The 15,714-nt window shown below is 43.5% G+C and overlaps 1 protein-coding gene across 1 annotated transcript in view; it reads left to right on the forward strand.

Moving 5' to 3' along the window:
* The first annotated feature begins 10,151 nt into the window (after positions 1-10,151).
* Positions 10,152-15,714, forward strand: part of LOC146822790 (uncharacterized) — a 388,769-nt gene continuing 383,206 nt past the window's right edge. Inside the window, exon 1 of the mRNA XM_085606585.1 lies at positions 10,152-10,832. Within this exon, the coding sequence (XP_085462711.1) occupies positions 10,334-10,832 (499 nt within the window). The 5' untranslated portion in view covers positions 10,152-10,333. The remainder of the gene's footprint in view (positions 10,833-15,714) is intronic.

Below are 15,714 nucleotides of genomic sequence, written 5' to 3' on the forward strand. Positions count from 1 at the left end.
GTACGGGTCGTATTTACACTGTTGGGGTGGGGGTACGCTCCATACGTCCGCGGGTGAGGGTACGGGTCATACATACACAGTTGGGGTGGGGGTACGCTCCATACATACGCGGGTGAGGGTACGGGTCATACATACACGGTTGGGGTGGGGGTACGGGTCATACATACACGGTTGGGGTGGGGGTACGCTCCATGCATACGCGGGTGGGGGTACGGGTCGTACTTACACTGTTGGGGTGGGAGTACGCTCCATACGTACGCGGGTGGGGTACGGGTCGTACTTACACTGTTGGGGTGGGGGTACGGTACGTACATACACGGTTGGGGTGGGGGTACGCTCCATGCATAGGGGGGTGGGGGTACGGGTCGTACATACACGGTTGGGGTGGGGGGTACGCTCCATGCATACGCGGGTGGGGGTACGGTCCGTACATATCCGTACCCACGCTGTGGAATGCTTGTGCGGGCCGTACCCAGGCATTTGCCACGTGGGTACAGCCGTCCCGCCATTGTTGGGGTGACGTAGGTGTGGGCGTGGTACGACTCGTACCCACGCTCTTAAGGCGTGGGTACGGGATGTACCTGTATTGTTGTGTTCCCGGTTCGCGTCGTCAGGCACTTCCGTTGTGGCGGACGCTGGCTTTGCTGGACACGCCCCCACCCCCTCGTAGTGACCAGGGCCTGGGGGTCAGGTATGTCCAGGGCATGTGTGCTGTGTGACTTTGGTGGGGGTTTTGTGGCCTGCCCCTGGTCCTGCCCCCCCTTTCCCCCCTCCCTTAGTTGTTCTGACCTTCTGCGGCGTCTGCGTCCGAACCTGTAGAGGAGGTCGACTGCTATGAGGGCCGGGATGACACGTAGGTTCGGGTCCATGTCTGTCTGTCGCGTACAGGTACTCCTTGTTCGTGTCGTACTGATTTCCCGGCAGTTTTTGGGAGCCGGAAAATATTGTCCGTGCGGGATGACGTCGGTGCGAATCGTAATTCCTGGTTCGTGAATGGCAGGCTGCGTGCGTCCCGACGTCACGTTGGCGCTTTCCCGGATCGCATTTGTATGTTTATTTTCGTCGGTCGGGGTTTTGTACGATTCGTACGGATATTGAGTTTCCGTGCGAATCGTAATTCCATGTTTGTATATTGTTACGACCAAGTACGCGTCGGACGGAGAATATGCTCCGTCCGACGGTTCGTATCCGGTTTTTACAGGATCGTGATCGGCACCTTAGAGTCTTACTAGAGTTTGTTGTGAAAACCTAAAGTCTTGAGATCCTGATGCTCCACTGTTGAGCCTTCTAGACATTTATTCTTACAGGAAATGACAAAGTTATTTTCCTAAAAAACAAAAAATTATTAGCGTTATTATTATCTGCAATCATGTTATAACTGGAATAGTTCACAATCCAAATAATATATATCTCTCCAACTTACAGGACTTCTTTTGTTTGCCTCTCTATTACAATCCTTTTGATACATAACATATTAATAACCATATTCATACAATCGTAGAAACAGAGAGAGCTCAGCACAAAAGTTCTTATTCCAATGTTCAAGAAATAATAATTGTTCCGTTTTTTTGTTTAGCAGTGCATTCTCTTTACCAAACAGCTTCTTGCATGTCGCATTGTAGAAATAATCAAAAGTACAAAGTCCGCAGCTATTCTTTAAATTAACTGTTGTCTGTAAAGAAAGTTAAATAAACTCACCAGGATGCGCTGACAAACATGCCTGAAAGATTTGATACCATACTTGGAAATGCACACAATTGTAGTATTTTTAATCCAACCTTTTTGTGTTTCCTTTTCAGGATCTGGAATTCCCAGCTGGGAAACAGGACGGAGGATGGAGCAACAAGACGGACTCGCGGGAAGAGGGACGAAGCCCAGGAGAGTGCCACCAGGAGGAGAAGCCGGTCCACAGACGCTGCCAAAGAGGAATCTAGAAACAGTTGAGTGACGCGAGCAAACGAGTCTCAAGGGGTGGGTGTGGTTTAAATAGTTTTGGGAGCAATCCGCTGACTCATTCACTTGTACAGCACATTTGTCAGTTAACATGTGCTCACGTTTGACAGTTAACATGTGCGCGCGTTGGTAGAGTCTGAGAGCTGTCAACTGCCAAAGCTTCTATTTACATACTCATGTCACTCATGTCATATCACGTTGAAAGTATTATCACATATTTGAATCTATTTTCTATTGAATGTCCACTCTAGAGCAGCTTATACAAAACATGTGAATATGTACAACAACTTAAGTACTATCTATCCTAATACATATGTGTTAGCATTTTCATGATTAGGGGTATGGTTAAGACATAATCATCTTGCGTTGATTAGAGCAGTGTTCAGACTCATGACAGATTTTGGGCAATAATATGGTAACAAAGGGGTTGTATGACATCCTCTGATACTTCTATTAGGAATGGGGTGTTCCTTGAGAAGTTCTAGAAGCTTTATAGAAGCCTAAGGAGATTTTAGTTGCAAAGTGTATTTCTCATAAGTCTGGTAATGGCATTGTCACCAGGAGCAATTGCTACGCCAATGAGGTTGCAAGGTATGTGCCCTTAAAACTGTAACAATCAATTCAAAATAAGCCTGAAACTGCTGAAACTGACAATGTAAACAGTTGTTGTTGTGTCCAGTTAAATATACACTGAGTGAGCTAAGAGAGCTTCAGGGGGAGGTACCACAGGATGCAAAAAAAGGTAGGAAACTGCTGGTTGTAAGAATGACTACAATGTTGTGTTGGTAAATTTTGAGAATTAATATGTATTTCCTGATTCAATATTGTCATGTATGATTCATGGCCAAACACATGCAGGGAGAAGCACCATGGTTAGGACCTTTAAGCAATACTGGTATAATATACTTTAGAACTATAGGTGAATATCTATATCAAAGATACATTACATGTCCAAGAATTAATCATGGCAAACACACATTGGTGACTATGAGCTGCATAGGAAAATCTGAAGGACCATTCAGTAATTTACAGGCAGAATATATTGTGGTGACTGTTTACAATAGTCTAAGAAATATCTTAGTAATTTGCTGTTTGTTTTCCAAAGGGGCCAAAGCATATCCTACTAGAAGATGCAATAGCATGACTGTGGCTAAATTACTATTGAGGCAGTTGATGCCTAGATTCGGTATGTCTACTTCTGTTGAGAAAGACAGTGGAACACACTCCAAGAATGAGATTCATTATGTACAGCTTGACAAATTGAGCAAAATTTCCATTACAGCTATAGACAGACCAGAAGCATCAGATGTGGTTGAGAAAATGAATGGGACTATTAAATCCAAGCTAGCTACAGTGTGTGCCTCGACAACCTGGAAATGGCCTGTAGCACTTCCACTTGTGCTGATGAGCAGAGAAGCACTCCACGTGAGGAGCTCATGGGGATGGCTATGAGAATCCCGTGTATCACTTGTGTCAATAAGTGATGACATTTTGTTGGATTACTGCAAAGTTATATCTGAATTGATGTGATCTGTCTTTGATCAGTCCAATTTGACAACACTGTCAACAAAAAAGTTCTGTGTCATCCATTGCAACCTGATGACTGTGTTAATTACGAAGCATGTTCGCAAAAAGTGTTTAGAACCATGGTGCCGTGGCCCCACAAATTGATTCTTGTGACTACCTATACTGTGAAGTGGATCCATGTAGCTCACACAAAGAGAGTGAACACTGCAGATGAATAAGTGACGACAAAAGCCACTGATTCATAGTACCAAGCTAAATTTCCTGATTTGGATCAAGAGGAGGGACAAGAAGATCAAGAAACAAGCATCGCAATATCATGAACAATAAGAATAAGAGACTGACACAACAGTTCATGAGAAAGTGAAGCTACAAATTCAAGTCTCCAACCCCCTGAAGGAAAGCAGTTTACAATGACTCAAGCTGCTGATACAGTTGAAAGCACAAATGCAGTTGAAGAAAAAGATTCAACAATAGTCACAAAAGAATCTGAAGATGAGAATATGCACCAAGGAGAAAACTGGCCTGAATCAGTGAGAAGAAGCAAACAATTACATTGGAAAACTAAGAGGCCAGAGGCAATCCGAGTAAAGTCAGAGAGCTCCTTTATGGGTGCCCATCGGGTATTGCAGTGTCAACCCAATGAGGAGCAGGTCCACATGATGAAGCATGACACCTAGCTTGCTGGGTGTGTGAGGATCCCCTTCCTCCCACCTCTTTATTGTTTTATCCGCCTTGAGGAACTGCATACCTAATGTTACTAGAGTTTGATAGGGCATGTATGCTGGACCTCCCTAAACAGCCCTTGAAGTACCTTCTCTTGCCAAGTATTACTATGATAATGCAAAATAGACTTGTAATAGACATTTGAATCGTAAAAGAGGGCAGAGTCTATCTTGTGCTGAAGGTATACCAGTGCTGCACCTTCATTCCAGATACCAGTAAGTTTGTTAGTACTTATATAACTAATGCTTCTTGTGAAGCAAAAGCTCTTGAGGAATATGGTCTGTGGGAATCAATTGGTCCTGGTTCAGTGAGGTTGGAAATAGATTCGGAAAGGTTGGTTAGTGATTTGGCAGTGTAGGAGGGAGTATGCTTTGTTTTATTCTAACCCCGTTAATTATTGCGTTAATTTGTGTAATTGGTTCCATTCTTTTGTTTAAAGCGTTTGACGCAATCCCTTAAAAAATGAGAATAAATTGTATGTGTAAGCTGAAGGTGTCAGCAGAGTATACAAATAAGGGAAAATTAGGTATTTATGAATTGAAAGACATCAAAGTTTGAACACACGATGACATCAAGGTACTAAAAGAATCGTGACGCAAGAAACAGAAAGTGATGCAGGCTGTACTAGGAATCAAATATTGGGATATTGATAATGAATATAGTCATCATAGGGGGGATTTATTATAGCTATTGTATGATTTGTTTATTAACATCAACTATTCTGTAACTGAAACAATATTCCTGAGATGTATATAACTGTGTTTTCCTGTCCTTAGCCAAACTAGGCCTCAATTAGGCACCGACTCCATCTTGAGTTAGTAGGGCTGCTTTTTAATATTGATTGTGTGTTTATACTTCTCATTGGCACTCAGCAAATGTGCACTACTATTTTGTGCTGACATGCTCTTCACAAAGATTCCCAGAGGAAGCCTTTTCAATACTTTTCAAGGCTCTTCCCATTCGTTCACAGTAGACATTTCATTACGCAGCTTTATATTGTTTATATTACCAGATTTGTGCTGTTCTTTCTGATGACATTAGGCCAAAGAGATCATGTAAATATTATTTTAGTGGAATAGCATAAGATTGGTAGTATTATATGACGTTTTACAATGCTGTATTTTGATTTGTTAATCTGCTGTTACATTTGCTCACCCCATACTGACTGTGATTTCAATTGCTTTCTATGTTGAAATTGACAATTTTAAGATATGGCTTTTGGGATTGATAGAGATTTATTTTTACTCCTTTGTGTCTCTTCTAGGGATGCTGCCCGATGTTTCTATTGATATGCTGCAACTTCTGGACTTAGTTTATTTATTTATTTTGCTCATGCTTGCATATATTTTAAATGGCAGGAGCCTTTGTGACAAACAATTTCTAAACCTGTCTGAATAAGTGAGACTAACTATATTATAGTCTTATGTATTGCACTTTAGTATTTCAATAAACCTTCATATTTTTTTCTAATTTACTGATCTCAAGTCTTTTTAAGTCAGTCTTTATTTATTGATTTGTTTTGAGATACTGTTTTGAATCTTATTTTTAGGGACACATTTCCTCATCTATTCTTGAAGAAAACGCCATTCCTGACATCATATCGGCTGCTTCGTTTCAATCATGCCGATTATCTGATAGATCGTGCCCACAGTATCATATAGATTATCTAGGAGATAGTACCGACAAATGCTCGGTTTGGAGAACCATAAAAACAGGTTTTAAAATGTAGCACAGTAGTAGGCGTGTCTGTATTAACAAGATGTTATTATTTCCCAAATGAACCCTCTTTAGCAACCTCACAATAAAAAATGTTTCAGAAAAAATATATATATATTCTAAACCTTTGGCTTGCAGTTTGCATGTAGTTCCTTGATACGGCATGGGAGAACAAGAACTTTCTATTACGAGATCCCATGCCCCTCCACTCTCCGACCCTGAGCTGAGGCTGCTGATCTCCATCCTGAACTTTATCCTCTGGTTGTCTCCTGGGCTGTGAGCTGTCTGATTTCTTGCATAAATTAGTACTGCTATTTATATTACACCTTGTTAGACCTTGCATTCGTGGCGTTGTTTCCCCTGATGTCTTTGCCTTCTGACCTGCTGTTTTGCTGACTTCATTTTTGCTTGTTTTAGGACTTTGGACACTTCAACACTGCTTACCAGTGCTAAAGTGCATGTGCTCTTTCCCTAAAACATGGTAACATTTGTTTATTCTCAATTGGCATATTTAATTTACTATAAGTCCCTAGTAAAGTGCACTACGTGTTCCCGGGACCTGTAAATTAAATGCTACAAGTGGGCCCTGCAGCATGATTGTGCTGCCCTCTTAATTAGCCCTTTAAACATGACTCAGGCCTCCCACTGCTGAGCCTGTGTGAGCAGTTTCAAACTGCCATGTCGACCAGGCAAGTTATCCCTCGTGTCAGGCCCAAACCTTCTTTTTTTAAACATATACGTCACTTCTAAGGCAGGCCCTGGACAGCCCCAATGGCAGGGTCCAATGTATTTAAAATGCTGGACATGTACTTTTAAGTTTTATATGTCCAGACAGTGAAAAACTCTCAAATGTGTTTTTCACTTCTGCAAGGTCTATCTCTCCCATAGGTTAACATTGGGATTACCTTATTACATTTTAGGAGTGTAATTTACAATTGGGAAAAGCAAAACGTTTCAAGTTTGGTGTCTCTGGACTCACGACTTAAAATCACAACTTATGGTACAGTTAAATTTATATTAAGTTGTAAGTCTGAAAATGCGCCTTTCAGAAAGTTGTCATTTCTTACTTTAACCATTCTGTGCCTTCTGCCTGTCTCTTAATACATGTCTGAGGGGAGGGTGGGAGACAACTGGGCTATGGGCACTCCCTCTAAACAGCCACACACAAAGTGAGCTTAGATGTAATGGGCATCAACATCCTCATGGGTCATTCTAGGCAGGATTAGAGGGAGGAGCTGACACTTACACCTGAATGGGCTGTGCCTGTCCCCACACAAGGAGCTGCATACCCCGTGTAGTGAGTCTGGAGCTAGGGCAGGAAGGGCAAGGATTCTGTGCACTTCAAAGGCCTCTCTTTGAACTCTTCCCCTCGTCAAAGGCACAACTGATTATAAGTACTTGACCCTCTACACCACCAACTCAGTACACTTCTGGACCGGAGGAGAATCTGCCAGGAAGAAGGACTGCTGTGCTGCTGAAAGTACTGTCACTGTGCTGGACTCCTGCTCTGCTGTGCCTGCCCTGCTGTCCTCCTTACCTGGAAATGAGAAAGACTAGACCTGCATTTCTGCATCCCCAGAACCAAAGTGACTTAAGAGCTTGCTGGCTTGCCTCCTGTTCTGAAGTTTCAGGAACATCAAAACTCCCAACAACTCTGATCCAGCACCTGGACTCTGCCATCTGTGAGTCCTGCCCTGCCAAGTGGTGCCAATCCAGACCTGAGTCCTTGGAATTGGGTTTTCCTGTGCTGTTGTGCAAAATCCATGCATCGTCGTCATTGCGCCGGTCGGGACTGGTGCATCTCCTTTGATGCATCGCCGCTACGGTCGAGGGCAGAGACATTGCAACTCCGGGTGTGCAGCTCTACGTCGACAGCACCTACATCCAGTGTTCCTCGATGAGGATGCATCCCTGAGTGCGCGACTCGATGGCACATCGCCTATGAAACCTAAGAATTAGAAATGATGCCTCGCCTCCCTGCTTCTCGCATCTTGACCCCGACGCATCTTCGAGCCAAGGTACTTTTTCAGCAGGACAAGGTTGGTCCCTGTATCTGGCCCACAATCCATCGCAGGCAACCTGAACTTTTGGATTTAACCCAGTCAAGCGCAACCAGATAGCCCCAGTTGGTGCTTATGCTTTTAAGCACTATATTTGCTGATTTTCTTTGTGTTTTCACTATTTTATTGTTTTAAGTGTTGCACAAATACTTTACACATTGCCTCATAAGTTAAGCCTGCCTGCTCTGTGCCAAGCTACCAGAGGGTGAGCAAGGGCTAATTTAGGGTGTCTATTTGACTTACCCTAACTAGGATTTTGATTCCTGCTTGGACAGGGTGCAAACTTCTGCCAACCAGAAACCCAATTTCTAACACACCTATATTACTACAAAGTTTTGGTTCTAAAGCTTCACCTATAACTCCTTTCCCCTGTTTAATTCCCAAGGGATGCTGATTAACAGACATGTGCAGCATTGCGGGCCTTGGCTGGAATATAGCATCCCGAAATGAGGAGGCAGCAATGGACAATTTACAAGGGTTTTAGCCATCAAGAGATTGCTCATACGTCCCATGGTGCCGACCCAGCTGGCTCCTCACAATGTCCCTTAAGCCTTCAAAGTCATCCCTACCCCTCAACAATCCACGAGGGCGGCAGTCTCAAGAGAAGAATTGATCTTTCTCTTCCCCCTGATGACTCCCTTTTCCTCATCTAGTCTGAGATATTTTAAAAGGAAGTACACAATAGCTTTCTCACTCTTATTTTAGAGTTGTAATTTAATCCCCTGAATTTATGTGCATGTATGTTCCATTAACATATCTGTCCCCTTCACTTCATTAAACTGTGGTTGCACATTTGCAAAGAGCTGGTTACCCATTGTTTAGAACCTACAGGTCTCAAGCAATGATTGGCATATACTGGCAGGAAAAAGGTCAGGCAGTGAGCTCCGATGCTGTGCTTGCAGTTTCCGACCAAAACCCCATTCAAACAAAACAGGTTTCGCCTTAGCTACTCTTTCATAAATGGACTCCGGCAGGGCTTTAAGTGGGATGAAAAAGCTGGGGTGGGGGTCTCTCAAATGGACGTGGTCGGTGTGATTAAAGACGTGGCTTGAAAACACATAAACTAAAAATCTGTGTTTCGCCCCTCTGGTATTTAGCTGGTTCTATCATTAGATCCAGATATATAATACAAGTAACATTACACCTACATCAAGCAAGGACTATTGGCTTTGTCAATGGTTGTTAGTTGTATAAGATAAATAAGCAACAACTGTGGCTTCCTCGTATTTGATATTGAAAATGCTTCCGTTCTGAAATGATGGCACTGTGAAAATACTATAACGAGCCTCTTTGAAGTTACATCACAGGCAGTGAAGAGTGGTACTGCTGTAGAGTTCAGATTTATTTTTCATTCTGAGGATTAGGGCAAAAATGGAGAGCCCAATAGAGACCCATCTCAGCACCTGCTTTTTAGAACGGCAGGTGCTGAGGACCAGCAGGACCCTGCCCACTTAAAGCCCTGGGCTCCGGTGAGCCACAGGAGTGTGTATAGAGAAACGTCCTGCTAATGGCAGCATCCATGTGGCCGATGTTTAGAGAAGCTATGACTGACAGACTTCTAGACTGCAGAGTGTAAATTGAGTACGGAACAGACAGCATTTAAGTTTAGGAAGGCCAGCGCATAAACCCGTAGACATTGGCATGATTCAGATTACTCTGGGCTAAATCCAAAATCTGGAATTTATGAGAGGTGTAAAGTCACCGGTTCCTGTCTCAGATGCGTAGTAAAGACACTACGTCCCTTAATGCAAGCAAAGGAAGCGTGCCCCAAGTAATGTTTTCTTATGTAGAGAAAGGAAGCTATGATTGGGGTGCAGGGGTGCTGTCACACCCCTGAAAACCGGTTCCTCTACACCTGCTGCACTTTTTTATAACTACGCCCTGCTCTCGTCATATACTGACGGCGCTAGCAATCACATTTTTGCTACTTTGATCGTTAGCAAGGGGGTGCCTAAGAAAAGGCCGAAGTCCGTAACAGGAGGGGACTTGTCTTTTAACTATTAATTTTAGGACGCTTTTGCCCCGCCTAACCACTGCTCACAGGCGTATTAGGTATGTTTTCTTTACTCTCTGCCCCCCTTACTTTTCTAATGGTTTACTCGGTACGCTATTCCAGTTCTATAAACAGAAACGCACTTTTATTTTCTTCGCCATTTTTGCATGTGCTAGAGGTAGATTTCTGCGCGCGATTCTCTTCGTACGCGGAAGGCTAATTATCCAATTTTTAAGTATTTATCTACATATATTGTTTGCTGTTTATTCAGAGCGAGCTCGGGACAAGGTCCACTGGGGCGCTTTCCATTAGCGCCAGCTTACATTACCCAAATTCAGATTAATTTCTGTAATAATGTTAAATGGTAATAAATGGTAATAATTTAACGCGCGACCCATCGGACCTGTCGGAGTTGTGCTGCTCATACATAATCCGCTACAAAAAAAACGCTGACTGGATGTCTTCAGGTGCGTCACAGGGAATGATGGAGGGTCTCCCGTATGCCCTGATGTCCTACGTCGGAGGCGTCGATGGCTTTCCAAAGCAATTCGAAGAGATAGTGAAACAGCACTTCAGGATTGTCTACTGCGAAGAATTTTTCAAGAACAAGCAGGAATTTGCAGCTCAAATCCAGGTAGTGCTGATGTGGTGGAGGAAGCCACAGTTGGATCGAGAACTCCTGCAGATTCTGCCCAACCTGAAGGCAGTTGCAAGCCAAGGCGCTGGAATAGAACACCTGGACCTGCAGCTGATTTCTAGCTTCGGGGTGAAAGTCGCCAACACCCCACATGTGGGAGATGACGCCACCGCAGACATGGCTATGGCCTTAATGCTGGCGTCTGCAAAGCACATTGTAGAAGGTAAGGAATACTGGCTCAAGGAATGTCATCACGAAGGTGAGCAAAGTCGTTAACACAAAAGCAAAGTTTCTGATAATTGGCCTACGGTTAAATTTGCATAGTCTACTGATTTTCCTACATTTTTGCCCTGGTGTTATTTTTGCCACAAGCTGGCAAAATTCCTTATGCGTTCCACGTAGCTCTGAAAATGCATAGGCTGTTTTATCGCAGGTTACCGTTAAAATCCATTTATTAGTGACCTTGAAACTGGATGGATTTTTGCAATCTTTTCAACCAGAAACAACTTAAAATGGACAGAAATGTCTGAATTTTATCGCGAAAACCAGATAAGTGGAAAATGTTGCCAAGCGCAAGTAGTAAACATTGTATTCATCAGACTTTTTAAAAAATCGCCAAAGAAAATCTTTACAGTCTCCTAGCACATCACTCAAATTCTGACCCCAGATAACTAACAGAATAATGCAGTCCAACAACGAATTATAACGATAAAAGAAATGGAAGTCTATAATCTAGCCTTATGATCTATCTGCTGCTTAGGGCTGTACCGGTTGTTCAAGGCTCTCTCTATACCCGAGTTATAGGACCGAGCCGTAAGTGCCAGTGACCGCTTTCCAGAGGTACTACTGAGAATGTCAGGGGACACCTGCTATTTCCCCAAAGCAAAGTGAAACAATAACCATAAACTCCCAAGTAATTTGGGGAAGTTCCGTGCCCCTTCCCCCTCAGCCCTATCTCCTTTGTTAGACTATCTTCACAGATGATTTACTTATGCATACTTATGCACCCGTTTTGTATGACAGATTGACACTAAGGGCCTCATTAGGATGTCTGGCGGACTGTCACGCCATTGATGTCGGTCTGCCCGACATCCAGAGGAACTGTCCGACCACTGGATTAACCCCTTCAGTGCCCATGACGAGCTGGACTCGTCATGGGCCGCGGTGGCGCTGCGCCCATGACGAGTCCAGCTCGTCATAGACCCCGCCCGCTAATACAACGGCTGGCACAGGGCGGGGAAAGGGGCGGGCACTGAAGGGGTTAAGATACTGTCGGTCGGAGCTCAGCAGGCAGGGGGAAAAAACACCACCTCCGATAGGCACAAGGAACCTGTCGGGCGGTGGTCGGAGAGTAATCCCTACAATGATGGTGGTGCCTTCACAGGCACTGCCGTAGGGATAATGATGTCCATTTTCCACAGCCTTTTCATGGTGGTCCCACTGCCATGGAAAGGCTGTCAGAAAGGGACTTTGGGGGCCCCTAGCAGGGCCTGGTCCCCCGTGGGCCTCTGCTATGTGGCCAGGGGGGCACATGTGGTGCCCCCCAAAAATCTATCCACAGTGTGCCAGGGCACAATGCATGGAAGTTTAAAAAGATGCCTTTTACTACTGCGGCTTGTGCTGCAGCCTTTTTCCAGGCTGCAGCACAAACCGCAATAGTAAAAGGCATCTTTCCGACTACCTACACAGCAGTCAGATCATAATATGGGGGGTGGAGCTGCCTAGTACTTGTCGGCTGGTTTCCATCCCGCTACGTTGGGGTTTGGACACTCGTCCGACTGCCATTGTAATGAGGTCCATGGCTTCTATCAGTTTAATTTGTATACAGTTTAGTAGCACGGAGAGCAGGATGGTTTCATGTTGGGACAAGTTCGTAGTGCAAACAGGATTTATGTGAAGTTTCGCAGTAAGAAAAAATAATGTTTTTATGAGGCAAGTTTTGTTCATTAATTATTATTACAGCAAGTATTAACATTTAAACAGAATATCATAAATCGTTTCCGCAAAATGGTTGAACAATTCTATTATCATATAAGTTATCATCGCTGTTTTGTTTTCATGAAGACATTCTTTAATTTTAAATTAATATTTAGGAACTGAGTTAAGAAAAGAAAAGATCCATAATATGCAAAACAGTAAAAACAAGCATTGGTAATGCCAATAGGTCTGGCTTTTATTAAGTGCTTCTTCATTCCTTGGTGTTTTGTGCATGTTTTTGCAAGGATGATTCAGTGGCTGAATGTGAAAATGAGTAAAAGCATAGTTGAATGCATTGGTAAGTGCATGCACTGATGGACAAGTGAGTGATTTGTGGCATAGATGAATGGATGAATTAGTGCATGAGTAATTGAGTATATGAGTTGGTGAATGAAAGCCTGGATGGATAAATGTGAGTGAGTGTACTGGCAGATATCTGGATCAATAGCAGAGTATCTGGTGGTATACATGAGTTAATAAATGCGTGGAAGAATGAATAAGTGAGTGACTGCATGAATGACCTCAGCCAAACTGATGTCAGGAGGATATTCTTCACTTTCTCCACTGTGGCTCACTCACTCATTGATCTATCCTGGCACCCAGTCACTCACCATTCTCTCATCCGCAATTACCCATTCACAGAAGTCCCCTCATTCAGTAACAAGGCTAGCCATACAACACTACCTGGTCAGAAAGACATCATGTGTTTTGCTTTACTGGAAATGCATGAAAGATACGGGACAGGATTCAAATGTGGGGCCATATGATTGGCGTTCAATTCAGCACTCACTTCAAACACATCATGGGGGTATGTCTGCTTCTTTTTTCATTGCCTCGGGATGGTGACTGCAATACAGACTAGATGGCAGAGAAAAGAGAAGCAAGCCATTGCTCTTGAAGCCAATTTAGGAAGGTGGCTTTTCCCTCTAAAACAAGCAAATACTGCATAAAAAAACAAGTTGTTTCCCTGAACAATGATCTTGCTAAATTAGTAAACACATTATAGTACTTGTCAGTTATTTTTGAATAAATTAGTTTATTTGTATCTTCCATGTAGTATTCTTTTGACCACGAAATGATCTTCTTGAAAAAATATGCCTGACAAATGTTATAGTGCACAATAAATCCCCTCACAAGCGGTAAGTTGCTTGTCGTGTAAAGACAAACGTATGCATTTTCACTTGCCTTCCCATTCACCAATCATGTTCTCATAGCCATCACAAGTCACTAAATCTATCAGACAAAATCCGACAAGCAGTTCAATATCAAGAAGGGCAAAAGGTAATTTCTTTATGAAAAAATGTTCTTGGTAGAAATATAGCGAAAGGGATTATCATCTACTGACTTTTTCTCACACGCACGGGCTTTGTCAAGGTCACATGGTCAGAAACCACTGTTGTTAGAAATTGGGTTACTGATTGGCAAAGGTATGCACCCTGACCAAGCAGGAGCCACAACCCTAGTCAGAGTAAGTCAGATACACACCCTAAATTAACCTGTGCTCACCCTCTGGTAGCTTGGCACAGAGCAGTCAGGTTTAACTTAGGCAATTTGTAAAGTATTTGTGCAACACTTCAAACAGCAAAACAGTGAAAACACCTCACAAAAAGATACCACGCCGTTTTATAAAAATAGAGCTTAATTAAATGAACAAAACAATGCCAAAATGACAATAATCCAATAAGTAGAACCGGAGTTATGAATTTTTAAAGACTATGGTGAATTTTAGTGCTTAAAGAATAAAGCCCCAACCGGGGCAATCTGGTTGCGCTAGACCGGGTCAAATCCACAAGTTCAGGCCAACCGTGTTGGAATGTCGGTCGGATACAGAGACCAGCCTTGGCCTGGTGCAAAGTACATTAGTTGCGTCATTGAGGGGACCGAGATGAAGGAAGCAAAAAGGCTATGTGTCAGTGTCGAACTGTTGGATGAAAGCAATGTGTCGTTGAGCCACGCAAAGGCCAGGATGTGTTGGGAATGAAGGCGATACACCGTGCAATTGGCGATGCAATGTACTTGGTCCTCATGGCAGTGATGATGCATCGTTGTTGAAGGGGATGCCTCAGTTCCGATCAGTGCCACAGCGTTGATGTGTGAATTTCTGCTGGCACAGCAGTTTATACGTACTTCAAAAGGTCCAGGACTCACAGATGGCAGAGTCCAGGTGCTCTTGCAGGGTTGTTTGAAGTCTTTGATGTCCTGGTGACATTTAGAGCAAGAGGCAAACCAGCAAGCCCTTGGAGTCACTTTGGTGCTGGGTTCAAGTGGAGTGGGTCCAGTACGTCTTACTTAGGCATGAAGGGCAGAAGGCCAGCACAGCAGAAAAGCAGTTCTTCCAGAGCAGCAGTCCAACAGAGTGTCAGTCCTTTAGCAGCACAGCAGTCCTTCTTACTGGCAGAGTATCCACAGGTCCATAAGTGTAATGAGTTGGTAGGGTCTCACTTCAGTTCTTATGGGGAGAGCGTGGCGGAACAATTTCAATCCCGAGGACAAAACCACCTTCAAACAGACCCTGAAAGTCCACTACAGTAAAATCCACGAGGAAAATAAACTTTTTTCTCTTCTAAAATTGAACGAGCAGGGAATAAAAGTAAAGAACTCTTCAAAATCATTAATACTTCTCATCCCTTAATGCAGTGGACAGCTCATTTACCCCTACCGGTGAATAGACCAACCATCTGGCACGTTATTTCTATGATAAAATCAAAATTATTCAAGATTCCTTTGAGGTGTCGCTCCAGGCGATGGAAGTAAACTCATGGCCTCCTCCCCCCGCCAACCCTAAAACAGGGTTTTCCCTCACGCAGTTCCCTTCTATCCCTTTGGATAAGTCTCTCGAGATAATGGAAGCTCTTAAGTCCGGATCACCCTCGGACCCATGTCCAGCAAAAGTACTGGCATCTATTGCTGAGGTTATTAACCCAGCCATCAACCTGATTTTGAATACCTCTTTGCAAGAGGGGCAGATGCCAGATAGCTGGAAAAACGCAAAATTCTCCCGCTATTAACGAAACCCTCGGCAGACCGCTTGGTGGCTTGTAATTACAGGCCGATATCATTGTTGTCCTTCTTTTCCAAAGTTTTGGAAAAATATGTAAATTCAGTCACCACGGATTATGTGGAAGCCA

The sequence above is a fragment of the Triturus cristatus genome, chromosome 5_2 (assembly GCF_964204655.1).
Source record: "Triturus cristatus chromosome 5_2, aTriCri1.1, whole genome shotgun sequence".
Classification (NCBI taxonomy): Eukaryota; Metazoa; Chordata; class Amphibia; order Caudata; family Salamandridae; genus Triturus; species Triturus cristatus.